The sequence below is a fragment of the Lactuca serriola genome, chromosome 2 (genome assembly GCF_051521515.1).
Source record: "Lactuca serriola cultivar US96UC23 chromosome 2, Lser_US96UC23_V15, whole genome shotgun sequence".
Taxonomy (NCBI): domain Eukaryota; kingdom Viridiplantae; phylum Streptophyta; class Magnoliopsida; order Asterales; family Asteraceae; genus Lactuca; species Lactuca serriola.
The window spans coordinates 7,353,585-7,376,224 of NC_136409.1; the positions used below are offsets into that span (position 1 = coordinate 7,353,585).

At 41.7% G+C, this 22,640-nt stretch overlaps 1 protein-coding gene and 1 non-coding gene across 2 annotated transcripts; one reads left to right on the plus strand and one right to left on the minus strand.

The window, feature by feature from the left end:
• Positions 1-15,413: 15,413 nt before the first annotated feature.
• LOC145088996 (uncharacterized) lies at positions 15,414-16,400 on the minus strand. Its single transcript, XM_079027501.1, has one exon. The coding sequence runs from the start codon at positions 16,398-16,400 to the stop codon at positions 15,414-15,416; it is 987 nt and encodes a 328-aa protein (XP_078883627.1).
• Positions 16,401-17,489: 1,089 nt separating this feature from the next.
• Positions 17,490-17,596, plus strand: LOC145091183 (small nucleolar RNA R71). The gene has a single exon (XR_013702070.1). It is a non-coding gene; the product is annotated as a small nucleolar RNA R71 (small nucleolar RNA).
• Positions 17,597-22,640: the final 5,044 nt, after the last annotated feature.

The window sequence follows — 22,640 nt, forward strand, 5'->3', positions numbered from 1 at the left end:
GTGGCATATGTGGAAGGACTTCAACACAACCTCATCAGTGTATCTCAGCTTGTTGGAGGTACAGGTCTTAAAGTTTCATTCGATGATGAAGGTTCTGAAATCATAGAGAAAAAGACAAAGAAAGTGATTCTGAAGTCAGAGCGAAAGGGTGAAATGTTTCCTCTGAACATGAAACCCATCAAAGGAAACCCAGCCATATGTTTGCTATCAAAAGCTCAATCTGACGAAAGCTGGTTGTGGCACAGAAGACTCTCTCATCTCAATTTCAAAGATATCAACCGACTTGTCACTGGAGGTCACTTTAGGGGTCTTCCATTGCTCAAGTTTGACAGAGAGCATTTGTGTGCTGCATGCGAAATGGGAAAGCAGAGTCGTCAAAGTCACCCATCCATAATTAACACAAAAGTTGTTGAACCACTCGAATTGCTTCATATCGATTTGTGTGGTCCTTCATCTATTGAAAGCATCGGTGGTAGCAAGTACATTCTTGTTATCGTTGATGACTTCTCTCGATTTACATGGGTGTTCTTTCTAAAGCTCAAATCTGAAGCGACTCAAAAGCTGAAAGTGTTTATCAAGCAAATTGAAGTCCAGCTCAAGAAGGTCGTTCGCAACATCAGGAGCGACAATGGTCTCGAATTCAAGAACAGGGAGTTTGAAGAGTTTCTTGCAGAAAAGGGAATTAGCCATAATTTCTCAGCTCCCTACACACCACAGCAGAACGGGATAGTCGAAAGACGAAACCGATCTCTGTGTGAAGCTGCACGAACTATGTTAAGTTTCGCTTCCTTACCTCTTTATTTTTGGGCTGACGCTATTTCTGCTGCTTGTTATACACAAAACAGGTCCTATCTCAAAAAGCGATTCACGCTCACACCATATGAGATATTAAACAACAGGAAGCCCAATGTGAAATTTTTCCACGTTTTTGGCTCAAGGTGTTTCATCTTTAACTCTAAAGAACACCGCAACAAGTTTGATGTCAAAGCCGACGAGGGAATTTTTCTGGGGTACTCACTCACATCCAAGGCGTACAGGGTCCTAAGCAAACGTTCAAGAAGGATTGAAGAGACATACTATGTGACCTTCGATGATAACTATGTCAAGAAACTACAGACCATAGATGACACTGCCAGGGAAATCTTCCCTCAAACTGGCCAAGTCACAGTCTCAATCGCCAATTTGTACGAAAATTTTCTAGAACTATTTGACGAACCGGAAAAAGCTTCTCTCTCCGAAGCAGGTGCAGCTGACAACAAAATAGATCATATGAAGCAGATTGTCGAAGATGCTGCAAGAAGAATGCATGAAGGAGAATCGCCTACTAATGAATCTCCAACCAACAATGTTTCTGTCGAGGGGGAGCCAAGTTCTCATGTCGAGGGGGAGCAAAGCTCTACCACTTCACCCGAAGGTCCTTCACCAACCGAAGGTACCTCTTCAACCGAAGGTGCCCCTCCAAACGAAGGTGCTTCAATGCCTGAAAGTCCAGCACCGCAAGAAACCCCTGAACCTCATGTTTCTCAAGACTCATCAATTGAGGGGGAGCATGATGATATGATGCTTGATTTTGATAGTCAATCTGAGCCAGAAGAGATGATCAACGCTGAACTAGATCCAACCTTCGATCCGAATTACCCTCCTCTTACAAAATGGACCAGAGATCATCCTATCTCTCAAGTAGTTGGTGATGTATCTGAAAAGGTTCTGACCCGATCTCAACTGAAGGCAAAACAGACATCCTTATTCTCAAAGGTTGAGTTTTGTATGTTTAACTCATTTGTATCAAAAGTTGAACCGAAGACAGTGAACACTGCCCTCGATCACTCTGATTGGGTTCAAGCAATGCAAGACGAACTGAACGAGTTCGAAAGGAACAAAGTCTGGCGCCTCATTCCAACTCCTCCGGATGCTTCAGTTGTTGGTCTTAAATGGGTTTTCAGAAACAAAATGGACAAGGAAGGTAATGTCATAAGGAACAAAGCTCGTCTGGTTGTCAAGGGATACTGTCAGGAAGAAGGGATAGATTACGAAGAGACGTTCGCTCCAGTAGCTAGGCTAGAATCGGTTAGAATATTTCTGGCCTATGCTGCTCACAAAAACTTTGAGGTCTTCCAAATGGACGTCAAGTGTGCATTTCTCAATGGAGAACTTAAAAAAACTGTGTATGTGGAGCAACCTCCTGGGTTCGTGAACGAAAAGTATCCAAATCATTGCTATATTCTGGATAAAGCTGTGTACGGCCTCAAACAAGCTCCGAGAGCCTGGTATGAAACGCTTACAAAATTTTTAAAGATGTCCAAATTCAAACAAGGTTCGGTTGACCCAACCTTCTTTCGCAAAAAGGAAGGTAACCACCTTATGATAGTTCAAATTTATGTCGATGACATCATCTTTGGCTCCACGAATCCCAGCTTAACAGCTGAATTCAGAAAGTTGATGGAGACTAAGTTTGAAATGAGCTCAATGGGTCCTATTAACTTTTTCCTTGGTTTAAACATAAGACAGGGACCCGAAGGCATCTTCATCAATCAGGAAGCTTACACAAAGACTCTCCTAGCGAAGTTTGGAATGATGGGAGACTCAAAAGTCAAAGTCCCAATGGCATTCGGCACCAAACTTACCCCTTCACTAGATAAACCGGCTGTCGACATCACGCTCTATCGTCAAATGATAGGCTCACTGATGTATCTAACTGCTAGCAGGCCTGATATCATGTTTTCTGTATGTTATTATGCTCGATTTCAGGCTAACCCACGCGAACCTCACATGCTGGCAGTGAAGAACATCCTACGCTATCTCAAGCGAACCGCCTCCTTAGGTCTATGGTATCCATCCAATTCAGGCTTCTTCGTTCAAGCCTATTCTGATGCTGACCTTGGAGGATGTGGACTCGACCGCAAAAGCACAACTGGTGGCTGTCAATTTCTTGATGGGAAGTTGGTCAGCTGGCAATCCAAGAAACAAACGTGTGTGTCGCTGTCTACTGCTGAAGCGGAATACATTGCCGCTGCATCCTGCACATCACAAGTGATTTGGATCCAGAGTCAACTTCGAGACTATGGACTCAATATGAAGAAGATCCCACTATATTGTGACTCTGAAAGTGCAATTAGGATCTGTCATAACCCAGTGCAACACTCTAAAACCAAACACATAGCACTGAGGTATCACTTCATCAAAGATCATGTGGAGGATGGTAATGTCGAAGTTCACTTCGTAAGAACCACTGATCAACTGGCTGACGTCTTTACCAAAGCTCTTCCAGAAGCATCGTTCAATAAAATATTGCAAGGGCTAGGAATGATGGAATCAGAGTCAGTACCTCACACTACCTCTCAATCTCAAATGTAAGAAGCGAAACCAACCGAACGTTCGGGTTCGGTTCAATTATTTCACTCGCTCATTACTTCAAAGGTAGTTTTTCTGTGTTGTATATTTCTTGTGCAAAATTTGTTTTTCTTTATGTAAAAAGTTTTTTTTTCATATTGCATATCTAAATTCCTTGGTTTCTTAAAAATTTTCCAAAACCGAAACCTCCAGAAGGTTCGGGTTCGGTTTTTCAAAATTTTCAAGAACCGAAACCAACCGAAGGTTCGGGTTCGGTTTTTCAAAATTTTCAAGAACCGAAACCAACCGAAGGTTCGGGTTCGGTTTTTCAAAATTTTCCTGAACCAAAACCAACCGAACGTTCGGGTTCAGTTTTCCAAAATTTTCTTCAACCAATTCCAACCGAACGTTCGGGTTCGGTTTTTCTTTTTCACCAAAGATTTTTTTTTTTCGTATTTTTTTTTCTCTCTTTTATTTTTATTATCTATCACAAAACCAAAAATATTTATCTTCTTTCGTGTGCTTATTTGTTTATGGGAATATAATTGATGACTTACTTAAGTGTCCCTAGAAGCATGCTGTTGTATGTGTCCCAAGCCTCATAAGATTTTGAATAATAGCCTTCATGACCTGGTATACACAAACCTTGTCTTCCCAATAAGGCTAACTCATTTATTCTAATCGTGAGCTACCTCACTCTTTTCTCACATGAGTTCAGAGTCTCTTGCTTGGTCCTTTTGTTCGCAGCAGAGGTACTATGTCTTCTTTCACCATCCCCATTACACTTCTCCATAACATTCGTTTCATCACTGTAACCCTTGAGACTCTCAGCAACTACCACTGAGGTTTATGGTTACACAATATCTGTGTTTATGATCTTAGCTTCGTGCCACTACGAGCTGAGTGAAACCCAAAATTCAACACCAATGAATTGACGGTGACCAATTAACTTGATCAAGTTTTCACCAATGAATTGACGAATGTACCTTCATGAAATCTCAATTTCTTTTCTTTTTGCGTGGTTCCAATGAAATTGTTACACACCATGACATTTCTTCCCATGGGATCCAGTTTTAAATTTTTATCTGAGATTTCATATTAATCCAAGCCACTACAGAATCAACTCAAACCTACTTGTTCAACAGACTACACTGGTCTCACAAGTACTTTGTTCACGTTCGTTCTTATATCAAGAATTGAACTGTTGAATCAAAGCGAAACCACCCTTAATTTGCCTTATTAAAAGAAGCCTTTCAACATTTATTAATGAATGTTTGATCCTAATTCAACGGGATTCCACACTAACACTTTGAGGTCTTTCTTGACCTTGAAGGAAGAGATTCGTGCCCGGGATCATCAGTTTCGTGTCATTATTGACATCACAGATTATCCTAAAAAGAGTTGCTTTACTTCTTTATTTTTTTCTACACTGTTTGCACGAAAATCCAAGATTTTCAAAAATTCCGTTACTAATTATTTTACAGGCTGGATATTTACTGGATGGTTACAAATGAAGTTGTGGTAAAAAATTAGCCACGTGGATCATTAATTGGAAACAGCCGTTTAAAAGGGGATAAGACAAAAAGTTGCTGACTCGGCGGGAGTTAAAAGGATAGAAATTCAAACGACGGTAAAAAGGAGGGCGCGTGAATTTGAAACGGCCGCGCTTTTTCTGACACTTGAGGACGCGTGTGCAATGTCGAAGCGTCATATCTCTGAAGTTACAGGCGCGTGTGGAAATGGAAACGATTTCTTTCTCTGAACCGGCGCTTATTGGGCGGCGTGATCCTAGGAATCTGACACTCTCTCTCCTACGTGATCATCGCACGTCCCAACTGTCACCAATCAGTCACTCCAAAATAACCCGTTTCGTATTTCCATAAGAGATTTGAAACGATTTTTCTCTCTCCTATCACCTACTATAAAAACCCATCAACACCACCTTTTACCTCTTTACTGCCCCATAATTCCCAAAGCAAAATTACTCCCAAAACACTCTCCCGTTTTTCTTCTTCTCCACACCTGCAACAATGGCTGAATCTTCATCCGTCCATGCTACTTCTCAGATTCTTCCAATCCGTCCTCAGCAATGCCTCGTAATTGATCTGAACCCACTGGCCTATGATCCCTACATGTCGCCGGTTATCGAATGCCTCAAGTACTCCCAGCTTGCTCCGGCATTGTCCAGAATTGAAACGGTGTCACTGGTGGCTCTATCTCAGGTCTATGCGACGGCCTACTACGACAAGGGCGTCGACCGGGTATTCTTTGAAGTGGGATATCACAAGACTTCCATTTCTCGCCCCCGTTTCTGCACGTTGTTAGGGTTTGCTGCTGACCCATCGCGTGTTCACCCGGAGACGATTCCGGTTGGTATGCTCTACAACATGTTCTACAACATGGGCTACACGGAAGTTCTTACCTCCGTCGCAAGATTCAAGAAGTCATGCCTACCGCCCTAGTGGAATGGGTTATTTACAGTTCTCTTCAAGGGACTGTCAGAGAGGAGCTCAGGATCTGACGGTGCAAGTCGTCTTTTTCTTTCTATCATGTACGGAGTGTACAATGGGATAAACCTGGATTATGGGTTTGTCCTCTGGCAACAGCTGCTTCAGAGCCTCTCTTCTACTTCTCGACACTTCGAGGTGTCGCTGGCCTGGTTCTGGATCTTGATCACAAGATGGGCTATGGACAGGTTTGATGTCCCAACTGCTGATGGTGCATCGATGTCTTCTATTGGTACGTTCCATACCAAGAAGATCATCGTCTCGGATGCATCAAAATTCTCCTTCATTGGCTCCATCCCGGAGACTATGTATGGATGTGTGCCTTCAAACAGCAGTATGATCAAGGCGATCAAGGAGTTAGGGCCATCTGGTCCGAGGGAACTGACACCGGACATGCTGCGCTCGATTCATGATGCCGACAAACCGGTGGCCAGGGGTAAGAAGGCAGACAAGGGGAAGAAACCATCCAAAGCCCCAAAACCTTCTCCCAAGAAGCGCAAACAACCGAAGGCTGCTTCATCCCCACAACCGAAAAGGAGGAAGACCCAACAAAAGCGAAAGCTCGTCATTCCCTCCTCCTCCAGTGAATCCGAAGGTAGGAGTTCGGACTCTGAGGGATCCCAAGGAGACGAATCTCCTCAGCGAGGTAACACACCCCCTCGCTCACCAACCCCGGAGATGGAACTTCACCAATCCCCAGTTCCTTCCCCTCCACCCACAATACCTATTTCCATTCCCACCATAAACCCTACTATACCACCAACCTCATTCCCTATACACCCCATATTCACCACATCAACCGAAACACCACCTGTAACCGAAACCCCTCCCGTAACCGAACCTCCACAAACCGAAACCCATACACCACCACCACCCGAAACTAACCCCCCACCCACTCAACCTGAACCAACCAAACCCACAACACCCCCAGCTTCACCACCACCTCAATCTCCAGAAGACGCCTCCGATGGCGATGATCAATACCTTGGTGGTGATCACATGAACTTTGATTCGGTCTACTATAGTCCGTTTCAGGTTCAGAGTGATGAGGAGGATGATGCTCCAGTGACAAAGAAGCATCTCTGCGAGCTTAACGAGAAGGTTGATCAACTTCTCGCCTCCTCTTCCAACCAGCAGTCATCCTTATCTGAAGCTGCCCTTCAGAAGATAGTTGATGCCTTCTCCAGGGCTCAACATGACTCAGTGGCCTCAGCAACTGCTGCGATAGATGCCTCCACCCGAGCCTGTGTGGCTGCGACCGAAAAAGTCGATAAACTATTCTCCGACGCTTCTGACCTGCTGAAGTCTCTGCAGGAAAGCGCCAATGCCACAAAGACAACTCTGGAACCGATTGTTCAGCAATTGGCCAAGTTCGTCTCGACGGAGTTGACTTCGTTCGCTACCCTCCGACAAAATCTCAGCGACGACAACTCGGCACTCCGTGCCTCCATCGATGCCCGTCTGGCAAAACTACAAGAGGATCTTGCGGCAGAGAACTCTCTGATGGACGTTCTGGCGAGTAAAACAACTGCCCTAAAGGTCAAGAGCACGCAGCTTTCCAACTCCGAACAACAATTGGAAGCTCTTCGATCCGAGAGGGAAGTCATAAAGACGTGTGTTTCGGATGTCCACGCAGCTCTATCCAACATCCTGGAAGCACACGACCCCATCCTTAATCATTCGGTGAGGCGCACCCTCGCTGAAAAGCTCTCCCCGGCCATGGATCTCTTAAGCAAAATTGAAGGTCTGCCGAGTTTCGTGTCCATTCCGAAACAAGGGGGAGATGAGAAGAAAGGATGGAAACCACCTCCTTCCTCCAAAGCTAATCACACAACCGAACCACCCCCAACTGGTCATGCCTCGGGTTCGGGTGTGAAGAACAAGGGCAAAAACATAGCAGAGGGAGGAGATGAAGATGAAGATGAAGATGAAGACAAGGAGACCATTGCCGACTTGTTGAAACGGAAAAACAGTCGCAATGCTGAAGGTGATGCCAGTCGTGTGGCGCGTGAGGCTGAAGAAGCCGAGCGAAAGCAAAAAGAAGCCCACGATCTCCTTGAGAGCCGAAAGCTGCTCTTCCCTGCCTGGACCAGGGATCGTTTGATAAAAGAGGCCATAGAGACTCCAAGCATACTATGGCTCGAGCCGGTGATATCGTTCGACTGCAACAACACCATCGATTCGCAGTTCGATATGCCACTCACTCGAAAGGCGTTCATCTTCCACGCCTTCTCCAACATCTTTGAAGTCCCGCATCCGAACGATGAGCTTGACAGGGAGCTCATTGACTTCTACCTGGAGGCCGCTCGCCCTCAATACCTTACATGGAGCGCCCAGAAGATTGTCAATGTTCGGGTGATGAAGCCTTTTTCCATGGGGAGATTCACTAACGTCAAGTTCAAGCTTATCCGAGGATGTGCAAGAACTGCTCACATGATCTCTCTGGCGGATCTGCCCAATCTGAACCCTCATGATTGGATAGTCTTGTACAATATTCTGCTGACAAACGAAGCCGAATATGGTCCCATCTTAGACCATGTCAAAAGGATGCTGGCATGCTATATCATGGAGGTGGCCCTAATGGATCAGGAGGTTGCCATAGTTTTTAAGAAGAAACCGAAAGTCAAGCCTGTGGGATCGGCCAGTGATCTGAATCAAATGCAAATGGGCAAGATAGATTCGAGGCGAAACTCTGTGATGTTCACTAGAGCCGAAGGACAGAAATGTCTCTTCGCTTTAGCTGACAAACATCTTTACACTACAACTTGCTTGGAGCACATCTTATTCATCATCAAGCAGTGTAAAGACAATTCGGTTGATGATATCAAGTACTTCAATGATATGATCAATTGGTACATCCGGTTTAGACAGACCATCCTTTCCATAACCAAGTGTCTGTTTAGCACCGTGAAGAAGAAGGTACCAGCTTCAGCCGCAGGCCCAAGTAGGAAGTGAAGGTCTCGCTCCAAATTGACGCAAAGGGGGAGATTGTTGGGCTGAACAGAGTTTTGATGTTGCGTCTTTTGGGCTCGTTAGATTAGCCTTGTATTCTTCGGTTTGGGCCTGTCCAACCGAGAGCCTTTTATGTATAGTATATAAAGTTAATGCTTGCATGCATATTAGGTTAATCTTTGAGATTCAAGATTTAAGCTTTAAGATTCTAGAGATTATCGATATAGCGATTAATCAAGAGTACAATATTTTCAAGTAATTGTTCTTGTAATCTTCCAATCCTTTATAGTTGATGTTCTTAATCGAGCTCTTCTAAGGATTTTGTTTAATCATTCGACACGATTGATTCAAGCTGTTTTGTTCTTAATATTGCGTTCTGCTTTGTTTTTAATATTGTGTTCTTGTTGTTTCGTATTCATATACTTGTTCAAGATCTAATCGATCTTCATAGATTAAAAGGTGTTTTAATCCCATCAAAACTGATAATGTGTCAGTGTCTATCTCTCCGGAATCAGCATCAGTCATTGAACATCGAGATCATCCTGTTGATCGAATTATAGGGAATATTCATGATGGTGTCCGAACCAGATCTAGTGTACTTAATAACTTTTGCATGTATGTTAAATTTGTTTCAATGATCTTACCTGATAAAGTACACACAGCTCTTCAAGATGCTGATTGGATCAAAGCCATGCAAGAAGAACTGAATGAGTTTGAAAGGCACAAAGTTTGGACTCTTGTCCCAAGACCATCCGGGAAGACTATCACTGGAACTCGCTGGGTGTATCGTAACAAGGTTGATAAAGATGGAATCATCACTCGCAACAAGGCAAGGCTTGTAGCTCAAGGTTTTACTCAAATTGAATCCATCGACTACGGGGAAACTTTTGCTCCAGTTGCTCGCATTGAAGCTATCAGACTGTTTCTCGCATACGCATCCTACATGAACTTCATTGTCTATCAGATGGATGTGAAAACAGCATTCCTTCATGGTGTGTTAGAAGAAGAAGTATTCCTAAATCAGCCCCCAGGCTTTGTGGACAAAGATCATCCTGATTACGTGTACCGGTTAGACAAAGCTGTTTATGGACTGAAGCAAGCTCCCAGGGCTTGGTATGAGACGCTGACATCATATCTGCTTGAAAATGGATACAGACGAGGAGCAATCGACAATACTCTCTTCATCAAAAACATAGGCTCAGACATGGTTCTTGTTCAAATTTATGTCGATGACATCATTTTTGGCTCTCCAAATGAGACACTGAGCAAGGAATTTACAGAGATCATGTCTCAAAGGTTCGAAATGAGTATGATGGGGAAGATGAACTTTTTCTTAGGTCTTGAAGTTCAGCAACAAAAGATAGGTATTTCCATTTGTCAAAGTAAATATATATCTAACCTGCTTGTTAAGTATTCTCTCAGTGACTGCAAACCAGCCTCTACTCCAGTGTCTAAGACTGATAGGATACATGCTGATCCAACTGGAACTGATGTCAATCACTCTCTGTATCGAGGAATGATTGGATCCCTCTTATATCTCACAGCAAGTCGTCCTGATATCATGTTTGGAACCATTCTCTGTGCTCGATTCCAAGCTAATCCAAAAGAATCTCACCTCATGGCTGTCAAACGTATTTTTCGATACTTGAAGGGCACTCAAAACCTTGCTCTGTGGTATCCTCGTGACTCAGCATTTCAACTTTATGGATACACTGACTCAGATTATGCTGGATGTAATTTAGACAAAAAGAGTACATCTGGTGGATGTCACTTCCTTGGCAATCGTCTCATCAGTTGGTCTAGCAAGAAACAAACATCAGTAGCCATCTCAACTGCAGAAGCTGAGTATGTTGCCGCTGGGAGATGTTGTGCTCAGCTCTTATGGATTCAAAATCAGCTTCTCGACTATGGGTTCAAGTTCTCAAAGACTCCCATATATTGTGACAACACCAGTGCCATTCAGATCACACAAAATCCTGTTCAGCACTCAAAGACAAAGCATATTGAAATCAGACATCACTTCATCAGAGATAATGTTGAAAAAGGAAAAGTTGTTCTTGAACATGTCAAGACTTTGGAGCAACTTGCTGATATCTTCACAAAGGCACTGGATTCTCAATCAACTGCTTACATTATCAGAGAACTGGGAATGATTTCCTTGTAATTAATTTTGACGTTTAATTGTGCTAATGTTTGATATTGTCTTATAAGCTGACGTACATTGTGCTGATGATGACATACTGATAATATTTGCTACTGAGCACTGTGGTTTGATTTCTTATCTTTATCTCTTCTTCAAGTCTTCTAAATAAAAGTTGAATGATTCACTGTATTAAACCATACACTGATAACGACTTGAAACTCTTTGCCGATGGTTAGATCAAAACACCAAGATCTATCACACGCAACTACCCCTTCTCACCAATCTTACACTGATTCTGTGATTCAGTGTGCCAAAACACACACTGATGAGAATCTAAAATCTTTGCCGATGGTTAGATCAAAACACCAAGATCTATCACACGCAACTACCCCTTCTTACCAATCTTACACTGATTCTGTGATTCAGTGTGCCAAAACACACGCTGATGAGAGTCAAAAAATCTTTGCCGATGGTTAGACCAAAACACCAAGGTTTATCACACGCAACAATCCATTCTTTACCCTCCTCTTATTCAGTGTCTAATGATTCAGTAAGATAAACCACTCACTGATAAAGTCACAACACTCTGTGCCGATGGTTAGATAATGTAACTAGTATCTATCACACGCACCAATCTCCTTGCTAGCCCCGATTAAGCAAGTTGTACCTTGAATTGATGGAGAAATATTTTCAGCATGTAACTTTTGTGACACTAAGCTCAGCGCTTCCGCAAACACTGATTGACATTTCACCTTCAGTCAACGGCTCTTTTATCCAACGGCTATTTTCTACTCTGACAGGTTGTTACGATGCGTCGTTATTCCTAATGAAGATAATCATCACTTTTTTTTAAGGAAGATAATCATTACCTTTTTAAAAACCCCCTTTTCATTCCATATTTAAACCTCTTTCTCCCTTGGTTTAATTTTTCCTTCCAAAACCTTGAACTTTTCTCAAAAACCCTAGAATTCTCAAATACTCTCCAATGGCGGCATCTCTGTTCACATACTCCTCAACCTCTCGAAGAGTCATTCCTGCCCCAAACTCTCCTCTACTTCCAATTCACATCAAGGCAACCAATGTCGTCTTCAACCCTGACATTCCAGAGGTTCATCGAGGTCTTGGACTCGATGATTTTGTCAATTTCTTGGCTTCTTGCCGCCTTCGATATGTAATCAGTGATGTACCGTCTAAGTTCTTCCCTGAACAAGTATGTGAGTTTTACTATACTGCAACAGTTAATGAAGAAAACAATGCCATCACCGGAACCATTGGCCATGGCAGACACCCTGTCTTCATCACCGCAGAACTACTCAGTGTTGCGTTAAGGTTACCAATTTTCGAACCCTCTTCTGAACCTCTAACTATTGAAAGATGTAAATGCATGTTTGATCAACTGGGCTATGATCATTCAAAGGCTGGTACTCGATCAGCTCTTATTTTGCGTCAGTGCATGACCCCAGGCTGGAAGTTTTTCACTGGTGCTTTATGCAAGTGTGGGTCACAAGTCTCGCAGTGGTGATCAATTGAGCAATTATGAGCAACAAGTCGTCTGCTCCCTTCTTCTCAACAAAAGATTAGATTATGGGGCACTATTCTTTGATCAGCTTGTTCAGCTTCTACGTGCAAATGTGCGTGCTGATCACATTCCCTTTCCACGCTGGATTGCCTTGGTGTTCAACAAATTCTTCGCTGCTGACTACTTTTCTCACTCTGGGAATCCAATCCAATGCCCTCGAATGTCCGTTCGTATGTATCAGGATGATCCTTTGGATACTGACATTGGAATCTCCGATAGGATGAGAGAATGGATTGCCAATCCATACACTGTGCCTTCTCTCACCGCTAACACTGATGAAGGAGGTGCTAATGGTAATAGTATGGATCATGCTGATAAAGAGGTGGAACATCATGATGGCGGACATTTCTCTCCTCAACTTTCTCATCACCTCATCTCGGACACTGGCAAAGCCTCCTCAGCACCACAGGATTCCATGCCTCTGGGGGAGCAACCATCACAGGGGGAGCATCAGTCTCAGGGGGAGCATCCATCACCAGCAGCTCACCACTTCTCTCCAAGGATGCAACCTAGCTCTCCAGTTGCCCCAGGTACCTCAATGGTTCAAATTCCCGCTTCAGCATTTTCTGAACTGATGTCACTGACTCGGGACATGAGTCAGCGTCTGCTTCGTATTGAGGCTGATGTTCAAAAAATCAAGGAGGTTCTCTTACTTACTCCTCCCTCTAGTCCCAAATCCGATGATGCTCAAAAAGGGGGAGATACTGATGATGATGCTGATGCGGATGATCATGCTGATGGTGAACCAAATGCTCATGCTGATGGTGAACCAAATGAGAAAGACACAGAACCTGCTGACAACACTATCTTTCAGCATGAATCACCCAACCCCATTCCTGAATCTGATTTTGCGGGGCATAATAGTCCAGCAGGTATTGAAAAATTGTTTGAAGACAGTGAGCATGATGAAGAGCATGATGAACCTGATGATGAATGTCAAATTCTTGATATGAACTTTATTGATCCTCTCATTCCAGTTCAGCAAGAAAGCTCAGATGACCTTGAAGAATCTCATCCGATATTAGCCGATCCTATTGCTGATCCCATCATTCCGGTCCAAGGAGAGGATTCGGACATTGCCAGTGAAGAATCTCATCCGCTGTCTCGAAAGCGGAAGGTAGCAGATACTGAATTGGATCATTCTCAAACTGATACTTCTTCAACTGTGAAGAAACCCAAGTCCATTGTCAGTATTTCAAACCTTGCCACTGAATGGAACATGTCCCCTGATCAAGTCAAGCAAATCCTTGATGAAGCCAATCGAGCTCAGCTTCTAAAGAACATTGCTCAAGCTGATGAATCTCTTATTCAGCACAAACTTCAGGCCAAGGGATCTTTTGAAGCTCAGATGCAGAAGTTCCTGGAATTTCAGTCCAAGGCTCCGTCTTCTCAACCTCCTCCTAGCTCTAGCAAGCCTAAGACTGACAGTGTTCTTGACCGGATTGATCGAAAGAGATTTGAAGATGTTTTTAATCGGCGAATGTGTGGAGATAAGATCGTCAAAGTCAAAGCTTCTAAACCTCGAAACGAGAAAATCCTTACGTTGCTGATCACTCGTCAAGATCCTCAGCACTCATATACTGAAGTTGTCAAAAGGGATGAGCTGATTAGATATGGGTATTCAGAATGGATGGAACTGCTCGATCTTGCATCCAAGCAAACCTCAGCTCACTCTTCAGAACTGACTTGTGCTCTTCATCTGCTAATCAAGAAAGTTCAACGTTTGGATCTTGTTCCTAAAGAACGACCTCAGCATCAAGGCCAAAGGTCGTCAGTTCCTAGATCTCGAAGAACCAAGTTTCATGTTGATGGTGAAGATGTATTGGTTCTAGACTTTGGTGCTGGTGTAATTAACAATTCACTTCCTCAAGGTGTTGATCCGGTTCAGCATCAATTCATCTCAGCTCCTGAACACGGGATGTTCTATCTCGACAAAAACAGGAGGATGTGCTTTCAATGAACTACTGAGATCCCAAAGACTCCAACCACTCACCTTGTTGGCTTAAGGCAAATGTGCATGAGTCATCAAGATCTATCCAGAGAATTTCACATTCTTATTGCCATGGAGTTGCTGAACAGAAGACAGGAATTGTTGGACAGTCCTTACTGGCCAGTTAAAATTGAAGCTGAAGCTGAGTATGAAGAATTTCTTTCCAGAGGTGTCTTTATTTAGTTTGTTTTGAACATCATCATATTGGGGGAGATTGTAAGGTCAAACCTTGAAATATGATTATGTTTAAAACAGACTCAGCGTCAGCACATGTCTCAGCATCAGCATCAGCGTTTCAGCGGATCATTTTGTAATAGTTTAATCAGTGCATTGTAACAGATCTTGTATTTATCTTGTTTCCATAGTTAGCCTAATTAGTTAGCTGGCATATCCCTGAATTGTAGGGATTGTCTAGAATAACAGTATATATTATCTTGTACAGGTTTGTGAATGGTTACGCCTTTCACAAACCCTAATCGTCGCTTTGTGCACACGATAATCTCTTTGTGAGATTATCTTTCTTAGTGAGTTTTTCTTTGTGAATTTCTCTTGTTCTTATTTATTGTTTTTGTTTGATATATCGATTGATCTAAAGGCCTCTTCATTAAAGATGACCGGAAAGCCTCTCAAGCATTTGATCGATAAAAGGCAATGGAATGTGATCCTTGCATGTGGCCTCATTTAGCTTCCTATAGTCGATGCAAACTCGCCACCCGGTTACCGTATTTGTTAGAATTAATTCGTTTTTTTCATTAGCCACTACCATCATACCTCCTTTCTTCGGAACCACTTGGACCGGACTCACCCATGGACTATCAGAGATTGAATAAATGATTCTGGCATCTAGTAATTTTACCACCTCCTTTTTCAATACTTCATGCATGTTCGGGTTGAGTCTTCGTTGGCGTTGCACTACACCTCCTTTTTCAATACACCCACAAGGCTCTCCTTCTCATGTTTGGTCAAATCAGCAGCTATTATTATAGTTTTTTGTTGGCCAGCTTCAAGAAATGTGTACTTCAAGTAATCTGGTAGTGCCTTGAGCTCATTTTTGGTGCTTTGAATGTTGAACACGTCGAGTCCAGTGAGGGAACTCGTCGAGTCCATTGTAATACTCATGACTATTCTGGGTTCTTCGGACGGACTCGCCGAGTCGATCGGGGATACTCGGCGAGTCGGACTTTCTGTACTTCCGATCAAGTCGTTATAATCAGCTTCCTCGAGCAGTATTTCTAATTCCAGCAGGTCCCTTTCAGCATCAAACTCTTCTTCAAATGAGATGGTGGACTTGCTTGGGTTATCTTCATTCCAATCTTCCAAAAATTCTTCCAACATGTCAATCGAAAATGTCGTGTCGTCACTACTCCTTGGATGCTTCATGGCTTGATCAACTCCAAAAGTGACTGATTCGTCTCCTACACGAAGGGTAAGTTTAGAATCTCGCATGTCTACAATAGCACTTGTTGTATTAAGGAAAGGTCTTCCTAATATAATCGGGACTTGAGGATCCGCTTCCGTGTCTAAAACTATAAGGTCTGTGGGGAACACGAACTTATCCACCTTCACCAAAAGATCTTCACAAATTCCCCTAGGAAATGTAACCATCTTGTTAGCTAAGTGTATTGCCATACGAATGGGCCTTGGCTCGGGAAGATCTAGCTTTTTGAAAAATGAGTAAGACATTAGATTTACACTTTCCCCTGAATCAGATAGTGCATAAATGGTGGTTAAGTTTCCAAATTGGCAGCGCAATGTTAAACTTCCCGAATCTCCTTTCTTCTTAGGAAGTTTGTTCAACATTGCAGCTGGAAAGTTCTCGTTTAGCACCACCTTCTTCACTTCTTCCATTTTCCTTCTATTAGTTAGAAGCTCCTTGAGGAATTTGGCATATTTTGGCATTTCAACAACTACTTCTATGAATGGTATATTAATTTGAAGAGCCTTTATGTGTTCTAAAAAGTTCTGGTAGTCTTCTTCATTCTTTTCCTGTCTAGCTCGAGTTGGATAAGGCAGTGGAGGCTGATATGGCTTAACAGGAGGTTTATTTTTCTATTCAGTTGTCGGACTCGTCGAGTCCATATTGTGGACTCAGCGAGTAGGGTCTGGGTTTTAATGGATTTTTGGATCTTGATTCTTCCCTTCTGCCTCCTTCTCTTGCACCAGTTTTGGATCTTCATTCTGAATAGGTGCCAGAGGGGTTACGATCTTCCTACTCTTAGTTGTGACAAAGTTTATATGTGTACCTTTCGGGTTACTTTCGGTATTACTCGGTAGTCCACCTGGTCTTCTCTTATTTACTTCTTGTGCAAGTTGCCCTAACTGCTTTTCTATGTTGAGGATAGAAGCTTGTTGATCTTTTATCATAAGTTGGTGTTCTCTCAACATATTTTGTTGATCTTTAAGTGTAGCATCGGTATCATTGTGTTGTTTTTCGAATGTGGCTACGAATCTTGTAAGCATCTCTTCCAAATCAGTCCTTTTTTCCATAACTGGTTCCTCCTTTTGATAGAAGCCTCTTTCTTTTTGCTTATATTTCTCCTCTGTTGTCTTTTTGTACTCGTCATACGGGAGCCATTCCTTCTTTGGTTTTCGCCAATTATCATCAAATCTGTCGCCACTTGAATAGAATACTTGAGCCTTCTTGTTTCCATTCTCATCCAAATCACAATCCTTTGTGAGGTGAGGTCCGCTACAATTCTCACATCCTACCTGAATAGCATGGATTGTTTGATCCATCTTAGTCATCCTCGTATCTAAACTATGTAGTTTAGCAATCATTGCAGCCATGCTATCGTTAACAGTGTTCAGCACCCCCTACTTACTTCATTTTGTGGGTTATGATATTCTCTAGAGTGTTTAAAGAATTCCCCAATTAATTCCTTGATCACCGGGGGTGGCTTCTTGGTGAGCGGTCCTTGCGAGTCAAGAAGCTGCCTTATAGTCACATTGACTCCATCATAAAAGATAGCGACTTCTTGTTGGCTATTAAGATCATGATGCGGGCAATTCCTTAGTAGACTTTTGTACCTCTCCCACGCCTCATAAAGGGATTCTCCGCTTTGTTGTTCAAAGTTGGCAATAGCTTTCTTCAACTTGGCTATCTTTGAAGGTGCGCAAAACTGGTCAATAAATTCTTCTTTCATCTTAGCCCATGTAGTGATGGATCCGGGGGGAGTGACTTGAGCCAATCCTTTGCAGCACCCTAGAATGTAACTGGAAGCATACGAAGCAGATGGGTTTCACGAGGCACGTTTGGAACATTAAAATAATCAACTACATCATTGACTTCATCCAAGTGTTTGTAGGCATCTTCGTGGTCTTTTCCGTAGAAGGGGATCTCTTTGAGTTGAGCAAGTATGTGACCCTTAAGCTTAAAAATGGCAGTTGCGGGAATTGTGGGTTGCATAAGTCCCAGGCCGTATCATCTAGTATCCTCTTCTTGCATTCGCCCATGGGGACTTCATCGATGTTTGCCATGGTGTTGACCAAGTCTCCTTCTTGATCGCTTTCCTCTTCGTATTCGGTATCGTAGTCGTATTCGAATTCGAATTTCTTTTGGATTGTCTTCAATATCTTCTTACTTACTTTCTTCGCTCTTTTGACTGCTGGTCTCTCCTGGTTTCTTGTTCTTTTTCTTCCCAAAACCCGTCTTCAAGCTAGTCAAAGGTGACTTCTTAGGTGTATTCGAGCTTTCGTCGCCCTTACCTGTGTTTTTCCTCAATGCGGATTCTGGGTCTTCAAAAGGGGGAACCAGAGGTGTGTTGGATCCTCTGGTCATGAAAATCCTACAAAAAAACGAGAAAACGCGTAAAAAGAACAAAAACAAAATAAAAAAAAAAAAACAAAACTGCAACGGACTCGCCGAGTAGCTTCCACTACACTCAGCGAGTTCAAAGCAGAAATGGAAAAAATTTCTATTTTAATTTCTAAAACAAAAAACTATAAGAACTAATCCTAATAACTAAATTACCTAAAAAAACTAACTTTGTGCAACATAACTCTCACAAAAAGGATCGATAAAACTAGAAATTAGTGCTAATTTTTGAACCGTTCCACGACAACGGTGCCAAAAACTTGATATGTGTAAAACCTACTAGTTTTAATCCTACTTTTAATTATAAAATTGACACACAAAGGCAGTGGACCTATCAATTATGGTATAGTTAAATAAGTAGGGTATCGAACACAGGAAACTGAAAATTAAAACTAAAAACTAATATTATCTAAAGAACAAGTATTAAATAAGGGGGTTTCTCTAGTTTTGCATGACTAGAAACTTAATTAAAAATACTAACACTCAAATTAACTAACTAACAACTAAAACACGAGATTACCAACTGAATTCAATAAAAAGAGGACTTCTGTTTAGGTTCGACTCATCTGTTCCCATGGAGGATCTCAATGTATCAGATTAATTCTTTATTGGATAACGATTAAGATGATTAGATTCACGTTCGTTATTACTTATCCTTAGAAAACAAATTAACTCAAGCAATGGCTAGTTACCAAAATTAACAGATTTTCTAGTTATTGATTTGGGTTAAATAAGACTTGTAATGGTTAATTGAATTGGCCCTTCGATTAACCTCTTGTTGATGTTCATCAAACAAGCTCACACATTAACTTACTATCTTCTAGTTAATTCTAGTTTCACATTCGCTATTCCTAGACATACAATTATGTGGTCATGATAAATTATATGAAATTAATAACTAAGAGATGTTCATGCAACTTAATTATTTATTTATCAACAGAAGAATAGTTTTGCTAGCACAAAAGGTTCTTTAACAAGTTGGATAAAACATAATCACCAATTAAAATAAATTCTAATTAAATAATCAATCCATGTTCACAAATTCATCTACCCTAAATACAAGTTACGAGTTTTAGCTCATGATTGCAATTAACATAAACTGAAAAACAAAATCAAAGTGTATGAACATGATTCAAATTAAAAGGTTATTAAGAATAAACCAAAATTGACTTGATTCTCTTCACAATTGTATATAGGATTGATGTTGCAACTTCTCACGTCCTAGCAGTACCTCCAGTCGTTCAGCAGCCTCCTAGGGTTCCAGAAAAGTTCTCAATTCGGGTTTGTGAGTTCTATTTATAGTTTTCTCAAAACAAGGGCTACTCGTTGAGTCCAGTGACCTACTCGGCGAGTCCTTCACTTGAAATCCGTGTACGGCAAGGATTCCACGTGTTGCTTTGCGAACCTTCACATCTACTCGTCAAGTAGACGATCCTACTCGGCGAGTTGCTTTAAAATTAACTCTTTTTCTTCTTTCTTTTGTTCCCAAGCTTCCATTCATATCTCCTGCTCCCTTTTGCTTCCGAGCTTCTTTTTTGGACTGAAAATATAACTTGAAAAATATTAAGTATCTTTTGTCCATAATATGCAATAAATTAGCCAATAAATGATAAAAATCCAACATAAAAATATAGCTAGATATGCAAATATCAAAATGCCCTACACTTGACTTTTGCTTGCCCCCAAGCAAAACTTAATTTTAGCACACCAATACCACATAATACAATCCTAATCGAACCCAACAATTATGCCAAGACCGCAACGCATGCATTTGTGTCTAAATAATTTTCCTAAGTACCCCCCTCGATTCTAAATACTCACAATCCTCATAAACACTCGCCCACTTTTTCCGAACAATGCTCATTTTATGCATCCCTCCGAATCCATCCACATAAAACCTACTAGTCTCAATGTGTTTTTGGTTGAGCAACACAATCATACATATTCTAAAAATTACAATTCTTTGATACCATTATGGAGCTTTTTGGAATTCTTCACTTTCTTGATAATTTAGACTTTGATTTCTTTGAATTCTTCAAATTTGCCACCTTTTTGATTACCTTGATTTTATTGGGTATCTTCAACTTTTGAACTTTTGGAATTTTGGTCTTTTGATCTTCACTTTAACTGCTCCAAAATTCTTAAAACTTTGCTTGTAATTCTCTCTCCATTTTTACATGTACCTCACTTTTTTTCACTCAACACTTACATGCTTAAGCAGGGGCGCTCAACTTCAACCTTTATTGACTAAAATAATAATTTTCCAGGATACATTTCTGGTACACGATGCTAAACATATTGCACCCCTCAAACTAAGCGAGGATTTGTTTTTGTCCAATGATTTCACTAGAATAAGGGTGGCCACAAATGCACTATAACGTATATAGGCTGAACTAAACATTTGGGTCTTCAAAGAATCATCGAACATAATACTAGCATGAACCCTACTTGCTTTTACCAAAATTTTCTAATTTAGCCCTAGCAATTTTAATGAAAAATGTTCAAAATTTTCAAAATTTTCAAAATTTTCAAAATTTAACTAGAAATTTAACTAATGTAACCAACCCCCTACCCCACACTTAATTTATGCAATGTCCCCATTGCACATTATGCATGATAAAGAACAATAAAAGAAAGAGGGAATTGGAACAAACTCCCATAGAGTAGTAGTGGCGAGGTCGGCATTTCTTCATGTTAAAGCTCCATCTTCAATTGACTTTAGACATGAGAACACCTCATCCAAGCCTTGGGTGTTACTTCTTGTGTGGGAAAGCTCCAAAAATGCAGGGAAAAAATACTCAAAAATCTTTCGAAATTAAACTCTAATGAAAATGAGTAAGGCCCGCTGTGAATATGAGCAGAATATCAGCCTTGAGAATGAAAAACTTACAAACTCGTCGAGTCTATACGGCAAATCGACGAGTACTAGTGTATCAAGAAGAAAAACGTAGAACTGAACTCGGACTTGTCAAGTAGGTAAAGTGCACTCCGCGAGTCCATTGCTGAGTGAAAAATATAATCATTCTGCTTGTGCGTTCCCTTTCTAATGTGGGTTGGTATAGTAACTCAATGTATTTTCTTTGATTTTCTTCAAAATAACTCTCTAAGACCCTCCTTGATAACGGACTCGACCCTAACTCGTGCACATTCTCATCTAGACCCGATCCTCACTCTAACCTTAATAATTGCGACTCTTGCATGCATTCAATCCTTCAATCTGAAAAGATAACGACATAAGTTATGGAAGAAAACAGATTCCTAAATAAATATCCGACAAGTTTAACGCCCAAAAACAAAGAAAAAAGAAGGAAAAAAATAAATAGTGTTTAACACCGAGAACACAATAAAACATCAATCTTCCTCTTCTACCTCATCTCCTCCAGCTCCTCCTGCTCCACTTCCACCCGCTTGATTTCCTCTTCTTTGCACCCTTTCACCCCAATTGGAGATATACGGGTATCCGGGCGTTTGTGCAAATTGCAATTGCTCGAAAAAAGAAACCAATGACTCATTGGTAAAGTTCACTCCACGCCTGATGTCGTCTTGGTACCTTCACTGTTCAACACTATACCAATCCATCGATAGCTCCTCCTCTACCGGAATAACCGATGGGTCTTGTGACACATGCGCCCTCCTTTGTCGTACCCTCCTTCCCGGTTCTTCCGGCACCAACGGTTTATCGTCATTTGGGATGTTAATATGGCCCCCTCTATAACCCTCAATGATCCTAGCCCTCCTAAATATAGTCATGCTGAAGGGAGGACTAGGAATCAAAGTCAATGCTCGTGCCTCCGGTCGATCCAAAATGCCATAGGTTCTCGCAAGCCTTGTCACAAACATGCCACCATTAATTTTTGAAGTTACATGTTCTTTTACTGTCCCCTCTGCCAAGTACTTTTCCATGCAATATGGAAAATTGCAAAATACATTAGGAGTAATAATACTCCACATGTAGAAAATGTCGAGAGTGGGGACTTTATCGTCATCGTTTCGCATGTTTATAGTGCTTGCGATCCGACGATGTATCAGGCGATGGATCAGGAAACGGATGCTCCCTTCTTGAGCGGATGAAGGTATGTAAACCCGATTGGCAATGGTGTTCCACCAGGTAAAGGCAACCACACCCTCAGGCAAATCCTTGTGGCACTGCTCCAAAAATAACTCAAAAGTCTCCGACATGATTTCATTTTAATCATAAATTCCCAGCCTCCACGCCAACTCAGCAATGCTACACTGGCGATACTCTCCTCCAAGGTAGAATGAAATGATGCTTGGATTATAGTACTCATCACCACCCCAGAAAGATATGGTGGCAAAGAATTCCC

Bases quoted from the DNA above. Each gene is read 5' to 3' on its own strand.
- LOC145088996 (XM_079027501.1), bottom strand. From the start codon at position 16,400: ATGCCAAAATATGCCAAATTCCTCAAGGAGCTTCTAACTAATAGAAGG.